Here is a 19,973-nt window from a genome sequence, read left to right as displayed (position 1 = left end):
TGAGGTCTTTCAAACTAGGTTCCGTGGGACTAGGTATAAAAAAAATAAACTTTCTCTGCAAGGACTTAGGGAAAACTATCCACAAGAGGTTCAAAGCTAGGAGTTCAGAATACAATTAGCCAGTGGAGTGGACAGAAGGTAAGTCTCATTAGAAGGTCCCTGCCCTTCTTTCCTCTCCAATTCTTTGAGGAGGTTTGCAAGCCCCCTCTCCTTGACTGTGGGAAGGAATCTCTTCTAGATTGAAGCCATTGTTTGCATTCAGTCTCATAACAACTTTGTGGTGGTCATCCAGCACAAGGGCCAGTGAAGTGCCCCCAGAAAGGACCTCTTGCACAACACACAAAACACAGCATAAGAGTTGGACAAGTCTCTGGAGGTCTTTTGAGTCAAACCCCCTGCTCAGGGAGACTGTATACCATTCCAGACAAAGGGTTGTCCAAAATCTCTTCTTCAGAACCTCCAGTGATGGAGCACCCGATTTCTGGAGGCAAGCATGCCATTAATTGTTCATACTCAACCTCACCATTTCTCCTTAGTTCTAGGTTGGATCTCTCCTTGAAAAGTCTCATCCATTACTTCTTGTTTTGCCCTCAGCTACTTTCCTGTCTCCCTGAGCAACTGGCAATGAAAGGACAAATTGACTCAATACTGGACCATTATGACTAAGAGCCATTTAAAGGCCTTCTCAGTGCTTTGAGTGCTCTGCAAGTATAGGTAGTCCTCAACATACAACTAAAATTGAGCCCAACATTTCTGTTACTAAATGAGACATTCAGGGCAAATTAAGGCAAATTTTGCTCCATTTTACGACCTTTCTTGCTACACGTCAAATGAATCACTGTAGTTGTTAAATTAGTAAGATTAAGTGAATCTAGCTTCTCCGTGTGGTCACATGGCCGTGTATGTGTGAAAAACAGTTATAAGTTACTCTTTTCAGTGCCATTGCTAAATGAACTATTGTAAGTCGAGGACTACTGTACTCATGAACAGGCCTGGCTGAGGAAAAGGTATTTTTTCTCATTGTGAGCTCCAGGGGACACCTGATCAACAAGCAGATGAGCCACATTCAGCAAATCTATCCTAAATTAAAGAGGGAGATGGAGAGAAAGTCTATGAAGAAAACTTACCTATAGAACATAAACAGATCATTTTTAGAGGTTGGAATGTTCCATGGAGAGGACAAAAAAAATCCTTTACCTAGAAAAACTCAATTATGAAAAAGTTCTTTCTGAAATATGTGCTGGGCCCAGAATGTCTTCAAGGCCGATCTTATTTTAAAAGGTCCTCAATACAACACAGATCCAAGAAACCATCCCTGACTCATTTTAGAAACACGAGGAATTTATTATTTTTATAAGAAATTAAAAAAAAAAACAATACTTACAAATTTAAGTTACCATAAGACTTGCAGCAATATATCTTTATATACACAACTATAATCTCCTAATATTTTTACTTTTATTTTAGCAGGTCTTCAAGTGGACTCATGACGCACGTTCAGGATGAGTTATCAAAAGTCTCTGATCACATGGTTTTAGACAATCTTGCAAGACGAAAATACAGCCAGTCAAACTTTATAGGGACTGAAAAATATTTCAGCCTGGATATGCAATACAGTTTTAACTATCTGCAAAAGGGAACCAGCAAACCCTTTCAAAAGAAATCTCTGTATGTTCACTTTACAATTTGTTAGACCTTGGAATACAAAAAACATCACAGACGTCAACAAGGATGTTGTTTGACAACACAGACACACATAACAATGAAGAGATACTTTAAAGTGGACAGGCAACCATGCAATTGGTCAAATTCTCTTCCTGCACTATTTGAGTTCATCAGATGATGAATTTTACTGGGATGCTATAACCAAAAATATTTCAGATATTTTGCTCACAAGCCATTCAAACCACACCAATAGACATATTGGATAATAGTATTCCAGGGAGTTTTGAAGTGCCGCAATGAAGACAACAATGGTGTGAGCATGTGCATACACACATATGTGCAACACACTTCCTTGAAAGGTTACTAAACACTATCCTCTGAAACGCGTACTTAACACTTTTTGAAAGCTGCCTGATTCCAGGATTTTGCCCTGCAAGGATTCAAGTCCATTTGCTTTCCTAAAGACGACAGTATTTCCATGAAGGGGCGTGTGTGAAAGGACATCCTGAAACTCAGCACCAAAGGCAGCTGAAGAGCAAGAAACACCCCTATAGTTTTGGAACAAGGATGTCGAGGTGATTCTCCTTAGGAGAAACATTTGCTTTACTAAAACAATCGGGGAATGTTACTGTGATCTGATCCACTGATGCAGCAGAAAATGGAAGATATAGTATAGATGTGCAGGATCCAATAAAATTATGTTGGAAGAACTAATTATTTATCAAGGGAAAACTGTTCTTTCTCTATTAGAGGTCCTCCAAGCCTCAACCCATGTATTTTTGTAGCTGTAAGCTAACCCAGAGCTGGAATTCTTGATTCAGGGACATTCTCAAGTGTGTTTTGTCTCCTCTTTTCCAGGAAGATGGATCTTCATAAAATCCACGGTCATTTCCTTGTTTCAGAGAATATGAAGGGTGAAAGTTTGTTTTCTCCCAATAAGTTTTTTTCATCTGTGTCACTAAGTAGAAAGTAACACAGATTCTGCATGTGCTTCTGTTGATGGACTCCAGAGGCCTTTTTCCTTGCTGGCATTAAGCCCTCCCCTAAATAACAAAACAGGAAACGCGGGTTTCCTTTCAGTTCAAAACATGCGTGAAACATGCATTCTGGTCCAGGTCAGACTCTTAGTGAAGCTTCAGGCAGGCATTCAATTTGTGGAAGCTTTGCTGCTAAGGAGGTACAGGTCCATTCTGATAATTAGGTAGGATATTCTTGAGTGCTTGAGTAGAAAGCAATCTGGCACTTAAACCAAGGAAGATGCTTGATAACTTGGACAAAGTAGAAGGACCTGCAGAACCTGGGGTGGGTGGGGTTAAAAGAGGGATCAGCCTAGAATCCCTACGTAGCCACAGGCAGAAGTAATCTTTTTAAAATTCTTCTCACACTCCTTCTCCTACAGCCAGGTTCCTAAGCATTCTCCAAAGTGACACCAGATGATAAACGAACCATCGTGACATTTGCAGATGCCTTAAGTTTTTATCCTAACATGCCACAAACACATTCAAGACCATGGACCATGAAGAGAACTAGTAAGAAGGCGGGGCCTGTTCAGAAGAGTTAAACAAAAGACACAAGAGACAGGAAGGTCCTGCAAAGACCAAAACCCACACGCTCCAAATACTGCACCACAACGATCAAGGTCACCTTGCCAACCGCTGGACCAAATGGGAGAAAGGGGCTCGCAGAAGGATGAGGGGGGCTACTCAGAAGCAACCCTGCCCTCCGGTGGAACTCAAGGAATTGGGAGCCTCCTTTTGAAGTACACGGATGCATTTCATCCTTTAGCTATCTAAATTCTCCTCGTCCTTAGAAAAGGTCACCTGCCACGGGACCCAACAAGGGCATCAATTGGCCGAGGGAACATCTGTTCCTCCCCCCCCCCCAAAACAAACGTTTGGGAAATCTATTTGGCTTGAATGAACTGTGGCAGCCCCTAAATCAGCATTATCCCTAACCTCTGGGAGTTTGCCCCAAAGTCCCCACCAGACTCTGTCCTCCTCCACCTTGAGAACACAGAATACAACAGTAGGCCACGGGTCAGTGAGGTGGTGTTCCCAGCACAGCATCGCGGATCTCACAGCCTTTATTGCCCCTTTGCTACGATTCTTCCAGCAGAGGTGAAGATCGCTTCAGGCCCTCTGGAGATCTGCTTGGTCACTGCCCCAAAGAGGCACGCTGTGGATGGTGCTTGGGCTGCAGCCGTTGCCGTTTGGGGTGTCGGTGGGAGGAGTGAGGCCCACTTCGCTTATCACCTGCCCATCGGGTCTGTCGCCTTCTTTCCTAACGATAGTGCTGTTGGCCAGCAGCACAGGGGTGTCATAGTCCTGGGGGGTGTTGAGCATAGGGGAGGTGGAACTGTCCAGCGAAGAGGCAATCCCTTTGGAGAAGGCAGGTGTTTCATTTGGCAGGAGCCCGTCTGAGAGAAGCAATTTCTGCATAGGTAGAAAGGAAGGATTAAATCACAGCGATAAAAATATGGGAATGTTGGTAAAACAAACAGAAAACTTAACTCCACCATGGAAAAAGTTATTGTTTGGTATTGCTGTCTTTTTCTGCAATTGGATGAGCACCTATGACTCCCAAGGCAGAGAGAGGCAATACTTATTTCTCTCTTGGGGTCTCTGTCCTTCTCTCAAACACACACATACACAGAGATACACACACACACACACACACAGAAGGGGGGCACTTCTCATACCTTTTTATTCCTTAAGATTTACATCCTGGCTTTTTTCCACAGAGCTTCAGATGGCTTACTTGAGGAAGCTCTTAGATTTGTGCTCTTAGTAGCTTACAATAATATTAAATACTAGTATGAACCATGGTGGCACAGTAGTTAGATTGCAGTATTGCAGGCTACTACTGCCCACTGCCAGGAGTTCAATCCTGACCGGCTCAAGGTTGACTCAGCCTTCCATCCTTCTGAGGTTGGTAAAATGAGGACCCAGATTGTTGGGGGCAAGAGGCTGACTCTGTAAATCGCTTAGAGAGGGCTGTAAAGCACTGTGAAGCAATATATACCTCTAAGTCCTATTGCTATTGTACAATGAAAACCAACAAAATTCTACAAAAGGGCCCAAAATGTCCTAGACAAAAAACTGAAATAAATAAAATTAGAAAACCAACCAACTTTTCAGCCCCTTCTTAATTTGTAGTACAGAAGGAACTGGTCTTGTATACTTCAAGCCAGAGAAAAGGTTGATGAGATGCTAATGTTTCCGTGTTATTTTTCTTCTAGATACAATTTTGGGATTCTTCTGCCCCTTGCAATGCAGAATAGCTGAACAGATGTTGCAAAATGAAGTTGGGGGTTCAAGGGGTATCAGGTGCACTCCACTCACGTGTTCCAGGTCTGCAGTGTTATTTTCCATCTGCAAATTCTGGCTGGTGCAGCTAAGCAGATGATCCAGAATACATTGCTTGGGATGCATCCCTTTATCAAAACGGTTATACATGCCACACCAGAACCTCAGAGAGAGAAAGTAACAGAAAACAATAGTTAAGAGATCCTTCAAATGTTCAAACTTGCAAGAGAAAGAGAAGGGAGCAGAAGGAAGTTGTCCTCATCTTTGCTGGATCAAGAATGACTGCCTTAAAGGAAGAAGCAAGTTTAATCCAACAGCTCTGATGGAATCAAGCTGCAAGGCTTGGAAGAAGAAGGTGCCTGGTTTCCCTTCTGCTACCCAACGTGAGGGTTAACTTGCACTGTAATCAATCCATAGTCCGATAACCATCAATCTTAGATGGATCGCCTATTGCTAACCTAACTTCAGTTTGTCATAAGTGGCAGCAGAGTTTCCAACTAAGTGAAAAATGGGTTGGCATAAAAACCTTTTTGCTTCAGGCAAAGAAAGACAATTACACCTTATTATTATCATGTCCATGAAGCAAATGGCTGCAAAATTTGGAGATCCAGTATATGCTTTTAGGCTCCTTTGGAATTGTGCAATTAAGACACAGTTGCTTCATCGCCTAGAGATTAAGTTCTCCAGATATTACAAAATAACCTTTGGGGATACTTTGGCCATAAACCTTGGTTTAATAAACCAAACTTGATTAATCAGTAAATAAACATTTTCTACCACTGCATTTACCTCCCACTTCCCTTTTCTTATGCTATAATCTCAAAAACTTTAAACCAGAGTTTCCTATTACAACCCAAGCAAGGATTTGTAGTTTAATGCTGGTTACTTCAAAAAAAGACAGCGGCAATGGTACAATGGTTAGAAAAGCAGCCCTTCAGGCTGACTCTGCCCACTGCCAGGAGTTTGATCCTGACTGGTTCAAGGTTGATTCAGCTTTCCATCCTTCCGAGATGGGTAAAATGAGAACCCAGATTGTTGGGAGCAAGAGGCTGACTCTGTGAACCGCTTCGAGAGGGTGGTAAAAGCACTGTGAAGCCATATATAAGTATATTGCAATCTTTATTGACCGTTGCAGCATCCCCACAATCATATGATCAAAATTCGGATGCTTGGCAACTGTGTCATATTTATGACATTTGCAGTGTTCTGGGGTCGTGTGATTCCCTTTTGTGACCTTCTGACAAAGTCAACTGTGTTACCAATTTAACAACTGCAGTGATTCACTTAACAATTGTGGCAAGAAAGGTCATCAAATGGGCCAAAACTCACTTAATAACATAAATTTTGGGATCTATTGTGGTCATAAGGCAAGGACTACCTGTATTGGTGGTTCAAAAGTGACTAGATTCAAACGAGCCCAGAACTTATTCCTAAACTATAAAAAGCAGAGTTTCTCCTCTCTAACAAAATCTCTTTCTTGATCTGCTTTTGATTTAATATTTCATAAACATTAAACAGCATGCACAGTGGGATTATCTGCGTTCAAGCTTCTCCTTTCCCCAGTCGTAACTCACTGGAAACTGAAGGGCAGCGTATTGGGCTGGAGAGATGTGTAAGCAGCGTATCCCTTGTAGAGTGGGTTTCTGAATTCCAGCTTCCTCTGCAGGAGAAAAGGCCACAGGGAATGTGTTTTCTCAAAGATTCTGCAAATAAGGGAGCAAAGAAGAACATCAGCACAGCAGCAAAACAACTCTCAATGGTTGGGGAACCTGTCGTTTAGATTACAGGGAACCAGCCTCGGAGGTTGTACAGTCTCAAATAGTTCATTCAAAAAAGGAGGGCAAAGTATCAGTGGTACTTTTAACTGCCATTTCTTCACACTTTTTCACCATTCATTAGAGTTGCAGAGAGATTCCTTCCTTATGACGAAGTTTCAGGATAGACAGAATCACAGCAATCACAGCAGAATCACCTTCATTCTTATTTGCTTCATCTGCTAAGCCAGTGTTTCTCAACCTTTGTAATGTTAAGATGGGTGGACTTCAACTCCCAGAATTCCCTAGTCAGCCATAATGTTTTTTGGGGGGTGTTTTTCCCCCCAGCAGCCCTGGATAACTCATTTCCAGGAACTCCTTGTGGTCTCCCATCCTCACCCCACCTAGTCTTGAAGCCGCTAGTATTAGAATAGAGTTCCTCAACCTTGGCAACGTAAACATGAGTGGACTTCAATTCCCAGAATTCCCCAGGCAGAATGCTAACTGAAAAACAGGTACTCCTTGACTTGTGAACTCAATGGAGCTTGCCCATTATGGCTGCTAAGTCAGAATGATTTTAAAATGGGTCACAACCATTTTTGCTTGGTCACTAAGTGAATGCAATAGTATTAAGCAAACCCATTGTTTGCTATGTTTACAACAAAAACATTGCAAATTGTGATCAGGTGACTTTAAGGTGCTGAAAGCCACAATTGAGGGCCAGATGCCGAGCAGTTGAAATGCAGTCACATGACCATGGGAGGCATCAGAACTGGTTGTAAGAACTTGGGGGGGGGTTCCATCGTAACTGTCACTACGTCAACCTGTCACAAATCAAGGACTACCTGCACCAAGCAAAGATCTGCTCCAAATTACTTCCTCGGAATCCACACTTGGGATAAATCCAAATCCTGGTTTAAGAGGCTTGCTAAACTAGGTTAAAACGTTGTCCAACATCCTGTTTTCTACCTGATGCATCCAAGGACCCCCTTATTTCTTAGCTGTGGGCATTTCATGAGACTCTTTTCTTCCATGAATTTGTCATTAAAACTTTCTAAAAAGGTATATATATGGACGCAGTGGGGACACTGCATGTAGCTCTAGCAGAGCCCACATCAAAGCTCCCTTGTGTGCCACACATTTACAGTATATCACAGAAGTGAGTACAACCCCTCACATTTTGTAAATATTTAAGTATATCTTTTCATGTGACAAAAACTGAAGAAATGACACAATGTAAAGTAGTGAGTATTCAGCTTGTGTAAATGTGCTGTCCCCTCAAAATAACGCAACACACAGCCATTAAACTGCTGGCCACAAAAGGGAGTTCACCCCTAAGGGATAATGTCCAAATGGGGCCCTAGGAGTTGTTTTCCCTCCCTGGTGTCATGTGACTTGTTAGTGTTATAAGGTCTTTGGTGTGAAGGGGGAGCAGGTGGGTTAAATCTGGTGTTATCGCTCTCACTCTCTCCTACTGGTCACTGGAAGTTCAACATGGCAATATACTCTTTGAGGATCTGAAAAAATGAATTGTTGCTCTACATAAAGATTGCCTAGGCCAGTGGTGGCTTAACCCTTTGGGGCTCTCGTGCCGAAAATTGTTTTGAAAACAATGGTGGCCACACAAAATATTGACCCTTTGGGCCCCATTTGGCCATTATCCCTTAGGGGTGTACTCACCTTTGTTGCCAGCAGCTTAGATATTAATGGCTGTGGGTTGCGTTACTTTGAGGAGACAGCACATTGACACTGTTGTACAAGCTGTATACTCACTAGCTTACATTGGGTCATTTCTTGAAAAGATATACTTAAATATTTACAAAATGTGAGGGGGAGTACTCACTTCTGTGATATACTGTACATGTATCAAACTCTCCTTCTCCAAAAAGATAGCGAGTTTTGTTCTTAATGTTAATAGTGATAGCACTTAGACTTATATATCACTTCACAGTGCTTTACAGCAGGGGTGGGATTCAAATTTTTTAACAACTGGTTCTGTGGGCGTGGCCTAATTTGTGGGTGTGGCTTGCTGGTCATGTGACTGGCTGGGCATGGCTTGTATGAAAATATTATAAATATTTATGTAAATATTGAATTTTTTATAAAAGAAAGAGCAACTTTTACTCAAAATCAGGCAAAGCAGGCAGGCAGATTGAGTTGCTCGCAGAATCACAGATTCATTCAGAGATCTACCATTCTGCAATGTGCTACTTGAATCTGCACTGAAAAATAGAAGCTTCCGTCCTAAGGAAGGTTCAGCTCTGCTTTTAGATTAGCTAGAACTCAACAAATCCAACCATTTCCTGCTTTCTAGCTAATCTAAATCTCCCAGCACAGAACAGCTGATGGTCGGGGGGAGAAGGAAAAATAGCAACTTACCAAACGTAAGCAAGTTTGACAGCGCACATGCCAGGTAAGGAGTTTGAGTGGGCGGGGAGGGGAGGGGCCAGCCAGTGGCGCGATTTGCCAGTTCTCTGAACTGGGCAGAATCATAACAACTGGTTCTATAGAACCGGTCCGACCAGGTGGAATCCCACCCCTGCTTTACAGCCTTCTCTAAGCGATTCCAAAGTCAGTATATATGCTCCTAACAATCTGGGTCCTCCTTTTAGAAGGATAGAAGTTTCCATCCATTAATTCTTGTCCTGCCCTCAGCTACTTTCCTGTTTCCTTGAGCAACTGGCATCGAAAGGACATATTGACCTGGTACTGGAAACTTTGGTGATGATCATGACTAAGAGCCATTTAATGGCCTTCTCAGAGCTTTGAGTAACCTTTAATCATCCCAATCTCAGCACTATTGTGGCTCTGAATTTTGAGGCCAAGCCACATGCACAGAATGTTCTCCTTCTAATATAGATAATCCTCAAATTATGACAATTGAGCCCAAACTTTGTTGCTAAATGAGACATTTGTTAAGTGAACTTTGCTCCATTTTATAACTTTCTTGCCACAGTTGTTAAGTAAATCACTGTAATTGTTAAGTAAATAAGAAGGTTGTTAAGTGAATCTGGCTTCTCCATTGACTTTGTTTGTCAGGTCACAAAAGGTGATCACATGACCTCAGGACACTGCAACCGTCATAAATATGAGTCAGTTGCCAAGCATATTGCGCCTAACAATCTGGGTCCTCATTTTACTGACCTTAGAAGGATGGAAGGCTGTGTCAACCTTGAGCTGGAGAGAATCGAACTGCTGCAGTCAGCAGAATTAGCATTCTAACCACTGTGCCACCACAGCTATTCCATGAAACAGAGGGAACTCAAGATTCTGTGTATAGGACTCACTTTAGATCTTCTCGATCCTTCTGACAGGTCCCTAGGAAGTTGCCAAACTGGCAGGAATAGACATGATCATGAATTTCAAAAAGCAGCCGCTCGTTGAATTCAAACGCACAAGGAAACTGTTGCATGAGATGCCAGGTGCATTCAAGGAACTGTGTGAAGATGGGAGAGACCTCCTTGGGATCCCCTTCAAGATGGCCACACCTGGAGAGACCAAAAAACAAGCAGCAGCAATGCAGTGAATGTGGTGCTTGCAGGCAGTCCTCGACTTACAGCCATTCATTTAGCAGCCATTAAGGGTAGGCAATTACCAAAATAAATTATTTTAAATTGCAGTCAATCCTGTTTCCTCATTGCTGGGTGGTGCAGCAAGGATGCTGAAGCTAAATTGATCTCAGCTCCTCCAGGACCAAATACAAAATAAAAATAGGTAGTCCTCGTCTTATGATCATAATTGGGACCAGAATTTTCAGACCCAAGTCGCTGTGGTTGGAGTTGGAGCCAATTTTACAATGTTCATGGCAGTCATTAAGGGAATCGCCACAGCTGTTAAGCAAATCCTGCTTCCCCAATGGTCATTATTTGCTGGAAATCCGCAAAAAAAGTTGCCAATCATGATCACACGATCGCAGGCCACTACAAACGGTCATAAATGCAAACTGGTTGCCAAATGCGTCCGCAGTGAGGATGTGATAGTTGCAACTGCAAGCGTAAGGTCGTATTTGCAAAATGTCATGCAGAATTGCAAATAGGTAACAGCTCCACAGGGGTTCCCTAATCCCTTTTTCCCCTGTTCTAAACAGATTCTATAAAAACTGCAGTCCAGAAGTCAATCCTGCTTTGCTGAAAGGTATGAAATGAGATTAAGCGAGCACAAAAGGAGCCAAAAAGATGTGGAAATGGAGAACGAATCCCTTTTAGTGCCAATTTCAGCTGCCCCCAAATAATTTGAGTTTTCCTCTCCACCAGCAATTTTCCAAATGTTAGAATAACAGAAGAATTGGAATATTCTTTTTGAAATAATAATTTTAATTAAAAAGTCTTCTTGCATATCAAAGATGAACAAGAAGTAAAATTAAAGAAGAAGTAAAATGAAAAAATGATAAAGCAAATAGAAACAGGAATGGAAAAATATGTAGTGACTTCCAATATCTTTTACAGCAGTAAAACCAAATCTTCTCACTTCCCTCTTCAAACTTACATATTTTCCTTCTTCCCATTATCCAACCCTTTTTAAAACAGCAAATCCATAAATCAGCAAAAACCCTTTTTTCCATTCTCAGCAATAGGTCCATAAAATTTTTCCAGACTTCAATAAACATACTTGTTATCTTATCCCTGATCAAACAAGTCAATCTTATCATTTTTATTAATTCCATTATCTTCACAATCCATATGCAGTATTGTGAGGAAAAGTTCAGAGATCCTTATTTTTTTATTCTTATTTTCCCTTTGCCTGCCCCATGGTTTGTCTTTTATAACTTGCGCGCGCACACACACACACACACAGCCCCAGTTTAGGAGCTATTTCTTTCTGTTAATCATGCTCCAAGCAGAAAAGAAGACTTCTTATTCCACATTTATAATTCTAATACACAAACCTATTTTTACCTGTGTGAGAATTTATGGCCCATCGCAATCCACTCCTTCTCTATCAGAACCTTTAATGTTTAAATGAAAGAGGGGGAAAACAGAAATATGGCATTATAATGTGGCAATATTTATATAATTCAAATCCTACCTTTCAATCAAGAATAATGGAAGAGAATAGATGTAACTCAGGGTTGAACTGTGGGATCCTTGGCACTCTCTGATTATGGTGAAGACATTTCATTACCCAACCAGATAACACAATCAGTGCTTGTAAGCATGTAGTTTGTCCTGCCACTTTGGTGAGAGTGTGGTTTCCTCCTTGGTACTGGTAGGTCCTTGATTAGGGTATTGTTTTCTGGTTGATTATTAGTCTGGTGTTATTCCCTACTTATCTGCTGTTGGCTGTTGCAGAGGATGTGTTCTGGTCTTTTTTTGGTTTCTTCTTAGCCTTTTCTGCTCTCTTTTGGATGATGCGTAAATGTGGTTTATCTCTAGGTGTCAATTGATAGTTGATATGTCTGAATACCAAGCTTCCAGAAATTCCTCACTGTTTTGTTCTTTATTTAGCTTGGTCTAATATGCTCACAGTTTTCCAGTGGAAACTATGGTTGAGTAAGGGCCCTCATCATGTTATCGTACTGCTTGTTTGGGTTCAGGGATGATCTTTGTTAGTCTTCTGCCTGCCTTCTACATATGTTGGGTAATGAAATGTCTGCAAGCAAACAACCAAGCTCAGACAGCTCCAAGGACAGCCTTCCCACCAACAGACGGCAGTCAAGATGGTTAACAGGAATAATTCAAAGGTGATGGAAACACAACTTAGTACATATCAAAGTACATAATAAAAGCAACAAAAATTCTTCAGCTGTATTATCCACAGCAAAATCCACGCAGATCAATGAAATTTCAGTGTCCTCAGATGTAATTTCAATTTGAAAAAGAAATTGGACATAGATAAAGAGAGCAAGCAGTCTTGGGATATAAAAATAGGATTTCTCTTTCCAAAGATTTGCTGCACCACCAGCTTTTCTTCCTCCCAGTTTGGTCCCTAAGTCAGGTACATATGTTTCCACTCAAAATTAAAACTTCCAAAATATGTTTCCTCAGCCTGGGATGCCCTTCAATAAGATTTCTTTATTTATTAGAAGGATTATTAAGGGCATGCAAGCTATTTCACATTTGAAATGCTCAGAGCGTACAAAGGGCCACTTGGGGTTTGGAATTCTTCCAGAATGGTTGAAACAACATGGGAACAGCTTTAAGAAAAGTATGCAAGTATTTCAAGTATTTCAAGTTTGAACTTGAAATGTTTTGCATACCAGGGCTGATCCAGGAATTTCTAGATAACCCCACTTCCCCAAGGAGCTTGTGAGCAAAATAGAAAAGTGTCATTAAGACATTCCACGTGTCCTTTCTGTTGAAAGACTGGTGGAAACAGATTGGGGAGAAAGAGAGGGGTCCAAGCAAACTTGGTGAAAAGAGTTTTGCTCGTCCAGAACCTTTCTCTAAGCCAAGGATGTCCAATCTTGGAAAATTTTAAGACTCAATTCCCAGAACTCCAGGCAGCTATGACATGATATGTGATCATTTATTGCATAATGCATACACAATAATATTGTTCTACAGATAGTCATTGACTTACAATCACTCTTTAGTGACCGTTCAAAGTTACCACAGCACTGAAAAAAAGTGGACTTGTGACCATTTTCCCCATCCACGATGGTTATAACGTCCCCAGGATCATGTGATAAAATCCAGGTGCTTGGCAACTGGCCCATATTTGTGATGGTTGTTGTGATCAGCTTTGTGACGTTCTGACAAGCAAAGTCCAATGGGGAAGCTAGATTCACTTTACGACGTTACTAATTTAACAGCTGCAGCAATTCACTCAGCAACTGCGGCAAGAAACTGCGAACAGGGCAAAACTCACTTAAACAACTGCCTCGCTTCACAACAGAAATTTTGGGCTCAATTGTGGTCGTAAGTCAAGGAGTACCTATACTATGTATCACACACTAGTCCATGCAGCCATGTTACACACATGAATCTCTACAGTCCTGCACATGCATAGAGCTACACATGTGTAATATGTACCACAACTCAGTCCAGAAACTTGGTCATTCAATGAAGTGGACACTAAGTGAAACCACAACCCTGTTTATGATCTGACTTCAGCTTTCATTTTGCATTAGAGATCTGCAAATTTGAAGATTGAACACGAAGTTCCTTTTCATCATACTTTTAGATGGTCACTAAATGAGAATTGCCTGTACACAGGCACAGGTTTGTAGAGGCACTCCAGGGTGTGTGTCCGTTCTGCCAGGCCTGGCTTGGTGCCTCACAGGCATCCTGCCCTCAAAGACTAGAAGAAATTGGGGGAAGGGGGAATATCTGGGCAATAAAGCTGTGTGTGTACGTCAGGGGTGTCCAACCTTGGCAACTTTAAGACTTGTGGACTTCAACTCCCAGAATTCCTCAGCCAGCAAAGCTGGCTGAGGAATTCTGGGAGTTGAAGTCCACAAGTCTTAAAGTTGCCAAGGTTGGACACCCCTGGCTGTACGTGATGAGAAATAGGGAGGGGGAATGACTGAAGCTCAGCCCCAGTTTGTATACCAGCATCCAAGGCAAGGTACCCTGAGAAAGAATGTGGGTTACCCCAAAGCGTTCTCAAAATACTTCGGCAACTTCCGACTGGCTGAGGATCTTTCTCTTCAATCAAAGGAAGTTGAGGGTCTTTCTTTCCTAAGCGATCAGACTGGGGCAGGCCTGACAGGGTGAAGCCCTTAAAAAAGCGGACCCAGCGGAAAGGTTTTCTGCTTACCATGAATCCTTTCAACGTCCGATAAAAGGGATCCAGAAGGAGGCAAGCTAGAGAGCAGACTTGGGCCGTGCGATCCCAGCCATCGGAGCAGTGCACCACCACACTGGCACCCTCATTTCTGACTGCCTGGAAGGACAGGGACACAAGCGCTTAGGGTTTTTTGTTTTTTGTTTAAAAAGAAACAACGTAAAGTTGTTATCAAGTGCTGGGCTCTGCAATATCAACAGGAAGAATAAAAAAGAATGAAGGCAAAACTTCAGTACTGATGGAGGGATGGAAGCAAAAACGCCTCCCTTAATATCTGCAGTCCTCTCTTTGTGGCGAAGAGCCCTTAAGACCAAGTCAGAATCATCGCATCACAGGGCTGGGAGTCTTCTAGCCCCCTTCTAGTGCTCAAGCAGAAGGTCCTTATACCATCCTGGACAAATGAATGTCCTTTTTTTTCTTGAAAACCTCTAGTGAAGGAGGACCCACAACTCGGGAGGCAAGCTGTTCCACTGATTAATTGCTCCCACTGTCAGGAAATTGCTCCTCCCTTTAAGGTTGGAGAGAGATCTTTAATAAGCCATTAACAATAACCCATTCCTTCTTGTCCTTTTGTCCTCGTGTGCTTTGGAGAATAAATCAATGCCCACTTCTTTGTGACAGCTTCTCAGCTACTGGAAGACAGTTATCACGCCCTTTCTAATTCTTCTCTTCGATTGGCTAGACATACCTAGTCCCCTCAACTGTTTAGACCCCAGATTTTAACCTCCCCAAAATACAGAAGCCCAGATTTTTCACCCCCTCACATATCTTGCCTCCAGGGACGTTAGTAGACCTTCTAGCATCTCCTAATCCAAAAGGTATTTCAAATTGACCCTGATAATGATGAATACTTTGCCTCCTGTGTGCAGCCAAGGCCATCTCTGGAGATAAACCTGGAGAAATTTGAAACCACTGACCACACATTTCTCCAGGTTTTCTTCAAAGCTCTAGCTTTCACTCCCCCCAAACAAGAAAGCCTGCACACTGGTGAACATGCAAGTTTTCCAGGAATTTTGCAAAATGTTGCAAATTCAGAGTTGCTTTACCTTAGCCAGGAAGACTCCAGCATCCATCACAGCTTTAATGTGTCGCAACCAGCCTGAGTTTTCGAGGCCCGTAAGAAAGTCGCTCATGGAAGGAGACTTTGCTTCACACACTAAAAAAGGAAGAGGAACCAGTTTCAGTAAAGAGACAGCCGAGGTAACAACCAAGGGCTTTCCAGAGGCTGATAAGACACAACATCTGAATCCACACAAAGATTCCCCTTGGTGATCTCTCACCAACAGTACAGGCAGTCCTTGACTTACAACCCTTCATTTAATGAACATTTAAAGTTATAACAGTACTGAAAAAGTTATGACCGGTTTTCGTACTTACGACTGCTGCAGCATCCCTATGGCCACGTGATCAAAACTTGGATGCTTGGCAACTGACACACATATATATATATGACAGCTGCAGGGTCCTGAGGTCACGATTGCCAATTGTATACTTCCCAGCCAACTTCCAACAAGTAAAGTCACTGGGGAAAGCCAGATTTGCTTAACAACCATATGATTCAGATAGATCGGAAAATGGGGCAAAACTCACTTAACTGTTGCACTTAGCAACAAAAATTTGGGGCTCAATTACGATTGTAAGTTGAAGACTACATGTATTACAACTTAAGTAACAAACTAGGATTTATTTATAATGCATATTGCATCACTGCTACACCAAAGTGATTCAGTCAATATACACCTTGCTGTATTTATATTCCCAATAAAAAATAATATCTTCTTTGTGGATAGTTTATTACTGCAAAGCACAAAGGCTGCTAATAAGTCAGATAAACTGAACAAGCCGAGGACACGGTCAGAGTCTGCTAATGTCTTCCATTCAGAAGTTCCATCCGGATCTGTGTAAGCAGGTATTACAAAGCACATCCTACCTTCCAGGAGTTTCTGCAGGCTGCTCCTCATCACATGGATGTTTTCAATGCCGATGAATTTAAAACGGATGCATTCATAATTATCCACATTCTCATAGCCCTTTCCAGCAGCTCGGTTGGCCATGGCATTCAACTAGGAAAAATCAACAACGTTTATTTATTACTGGGCACATCTGCTGCTCCAATTGTACCCAACAGAGCTAGCTTGCCTAGTTTATTCTGTCAACTAAGGATAAAAAATGCATACAAATGAAACAAAATTTACTATTCTACACCACAGACAGCAATCAAACTAAATTCAGAGCATCACATTCCAAGAGAGAAAGCTTAATTGCATATCTGTTCCCAGGTCCTGTTCAAAGAACAAGCTTAAATCACTTCTAAAACCCACGAAAGTTGGGGCTCTAGGGATCTCCGGATGGGAGCCTGCTATAAATAAGAAGGAGTCACTTCTGAGGTCTTCTAGTCAAACCTCCTACTTGAACAGGAGACCCTCCCCCATTCTGGACAAATAGCTGTCCGGTCTCTTTTTGAAAACCTCCAGTGGTGGAGCAGTCAGAACTTCTGGAGGAAAGTCATTCCACTGATTGATTGTTCTGACTGTCAGGAAATTTCACCTTAATTCTAGGTTGCTTTTATCTTTCATGATCTTCCACTCATTATTTCTTGCCATTAGAGTAGACATACCTAGTTCCCACTATCATACACTTTAGCCTGCAGCCCCCTAACGTTTGAGAAATTCTAGGAGCTGGAAGTCCACGGGTCTTAAAGTTGCTGTGGGTGGACACTCCTCCTATAAATTAAACCAACCTCCAAGGTTCCAGGGGAGAAATACCTTTGGTCTTGTGTCTACCACGTATAAGAACTGACTCCCTGCCTTGGCTTCCCTAATCGCCTGCAGCAGCTGTTCATCTTCCAGGCAGCGAGTGCTAAATCCAGACAAAGGCTGGCTGCATCTGCAGATGGCGGCCTGAAATGCAAAAGATGTGTAGAGTAGAGCAGGTGAGACATTCAGAACTGAGCACTGATGTCCTTGCTCTTCCTTTTCAATTTGGGTGCAACTATTGCAAGGCTACCGAGAGATGTTGCCGTGGGCATGCATGAAGGTCAGATACGGGTTTGGGATTAAAGAAGTACAATTTGAAAAGAGAGACTATATATATTTACTTCCTTGGATTGAATTACAGGCAGTCCTTGACTTACAACCATTTATTTAGCGACCCGCTTGAAGTTATGATGGCAGCGAAAAAAGTAACACGGCCATTTTTCACACTTATGTCTGTTGCGGCATTGTCATGGTCATGTGATCAAAACTTGGGTGCTTGGCAACCATTGTGTATTTATGATGACTGCAGCATCCCAGGGTCATGTGATCATTATCTGCGTCCTTCACAGCTGGCTTCCGACAAGCCAAGTCAATTGAGGAAGACAGATTTGCTTAAGGATGGCAGGATTCACTTAACTGTGGCAAAAAAGACTGTAAAATTGGGTAAAACTGTGATTGTAAGTCGAGGACTACCTGCATGTTTCAAATAACAGAAAAGACTGGTAGCTCAGTTTTTAGATTTTGGCAGTGGTTTGCTCTCCAAGGATGCTTCAATTTAGTTTCTGAATGTTTCGTTACCAGACTAAGTAACAGCATCAGCAGGATTTTCTGGTCCTACTCTCCTTAGCTTATAAATGTCTTGTGTGCCAGTTTGGTCAGTTGGCCATTTGATTGTTTGTTCATTTGGACCTATATTTAAATTCTGGGCAGCTGATTGGTTCTCTTGTTAATTGGCTGTTTGCATGGTCTGGTTTCTTACATATTCACATGCTGGATCTAGATCAATATGCTTAATTGCTCCTTGGATAGAATACCAGGCTCTGATAAATTCATGTGTGTGGTGGGTACTGCATGGCCAATTATTTTTGTTCCTTCCCAATCAAACTGGTGTTGTTTATTGAGATCAGGGATTTTTTTGTCAAACCATTTAACTGCTAGTTGATATTCATGAACCCTTGTTTTCAATTGCCTTCCTGTTTGTCCCATGTAGAATAAATACTACCTGTATCTCCCAATCCATCTCTCCAATCATGGGAGGCTTCAAATAAAATTCTACATACACGTCATCTCTTTTCCAAGAAAACGTGACTGTTTTGTTTTTCTCTTTCTTTTGCTGCTTCATCACCTTCCATTTATTTGCCATCAATATGGGGGAAAAGCTGAGAAAGGAATGCAAGTGAACCAAACAATGCTAAAGGGAAGTTTCTCCCGGAAATTTAAATCCATTGCAAAGTCATTTTGTCCAGCCTTGAGGTGAGAGCACTACAGGAACAATGAAGCTAGCAGCTCAGCAGTTTATTCCACACTAAGAATCAGTCCCTCAATCAGCCAAGTAATAAAAGAAATTATCTGCTCCAAGCTATTTCCCTCATGTTCAAAAAGCTGCTATTAGGAGAGGTGTAATTAGTTGAAGGCTGCCCTCCTTAACTCATTTTGAGGATTGAAAAAGCACAAGATGCCTTTTAGATTGTTCTAAATGGAAAGTTACCACCTAGATCTTCACAAAATTGAACTTGATGGTACATATTCCCCTAAGATCCAATGAAGGGAGTTGTTTCAATCAGCAGAAATTTTAGCAATCAACCGGCCTCTCCAAACTCCAATGGCCTAAAGAACATTGAACTCAGCTGGATTCCAAACACTTGCATGTATTAAAAGATACACAGTCTAACATGGTATCTTCCAAGTGCTGATGGTGTTTTTAACACAAGCAAGTGCCTTGAATCCAGCTCTGCAATGCTTCACGTTTGATTCAGAAAAGACACTTTGGAACATGTCTGTTTTACCTTGTTACAGCTGCTTTAATAATGGAGAAAATGATACTGCTGCTTTAATGAGCCCCTCTGGTGTGTGTGTGTGTGTGTTCGAATTATTTTCTGACTCCTGGCAATTGCATGGAGTAGTCCCCTGCAGTCTTCTTGCAACATTTTTGGGAAGTGTTTTGCCGCTGTTTTTTTTCCCAGGTTTGATGATGACTGGGTCAGAGTCATCCATCTGGCTTTGTCCCTAAGGCAGCACTAGAATTCATAGTCTCCAATTGCTAGCCTAATGCTTTAAACCACTACAAGACTCAAGTCTATGGGCTTGAGTCATAGACGCTGCATTTAAACTCCTGGGCATTTCAAGCATCTCTTCTAAATCAGAGCCACAGCAATGCAGGGCAGAGACCTGTTAGATATGACAAGTAATATTTCTGCCTTCACCTTCCTATGATTTTCATCTCAATTCGACTCATCTGTTGCAATAGTACAGCAGCAACTGCACCACTTCAGTTCATTTAGTCTCCAACATTCCTTCCCAATGTTTGCAATCTAGCTGAAATCCCAGATTTTAGGACTCTGAATTTTGATATCAGTTTCATGTTTAAGACTCTTTTTAAGTTTTGTAAGTCTCCATGGAATTGCAAAACTGGGTAGTATGCAGCCATTAGGCACAACAACAACCACAAAGCTTCAGCAAAGCCATGTCTGGGGGAAAATTCCTCAAATACTGCAAAATGTTGTCATTTAAAATTACATATTTAAATTATATTATAAAAATACAAGCCT

General features: G+C 41.8%; 1 protein-coding gene across 1 annotated transcript in view; it reads right to left on the bottom strand.

The window, feature by feature from the left end:
- Positions 1–1,323: 1,323 nt before the first annotated feature.
- Positions 1,324–19,973, bottom strand: part of MTMR8 (myotubularin related protein 8) — a 41,849-nt gene continuing 23,199 nt past the window's right edge. The window contains exons 6-14 of the mRNA XM_087971951.1: positions 17,215–17,349; positions 16,380–16,512; positions 15,496–15,605; positions 14,423–14,548; positions 11,620–11,669; positions 10,012–10,212; positions 6,545–6,673; positions 5,007–5,133; positions 1,324–4,097 (exon numbers count right to left, since the gene is read on the bottom strand). Of these exons, the coding sequence (XP_087828077.1) occupies positions 3,795–4,097; positions 5,007–5,133; positions 6,545–6,673; positions 10,012–10,212; positions 11,620–11,669; positions 14,423–14,548; positions 15,496–15,605; positions 16,380–16,512; positions 17,215–17,349 (1,314 nt within the window). The 3' untranslated portion in view covers positions 1,324–3,794. The remainder of the gene's footprint in view (positions 4,098–5,006; positions 5,134–6,544; positions 6,674–10,011; positions 10,213–11,619; positions 11,670–14,422; positions 14,549–15,495; positions 15,606–16,379; positions 16,513–17,214; positions 17,350–19,973) is intronic.

The sequence above is a fragment of the Notechis scutatus genome, chromosome 10 (genome assembly GCF_049901735.1).
Source record: "Notechis scutatus isolate UNSWTSFEM ecotype Mainland chromosome 10, rNotScu1.2, whole genome shotgun sequence".
Lineage (NCBI taxonomy): Eukaryota > Metazoa > Chordata > Lepidosauria > Squamata > Elapidae > Notechis > Notechis scutatus.
This window is presented reverse-complemented; position numbering and strand designations above follow the sequence as displayed.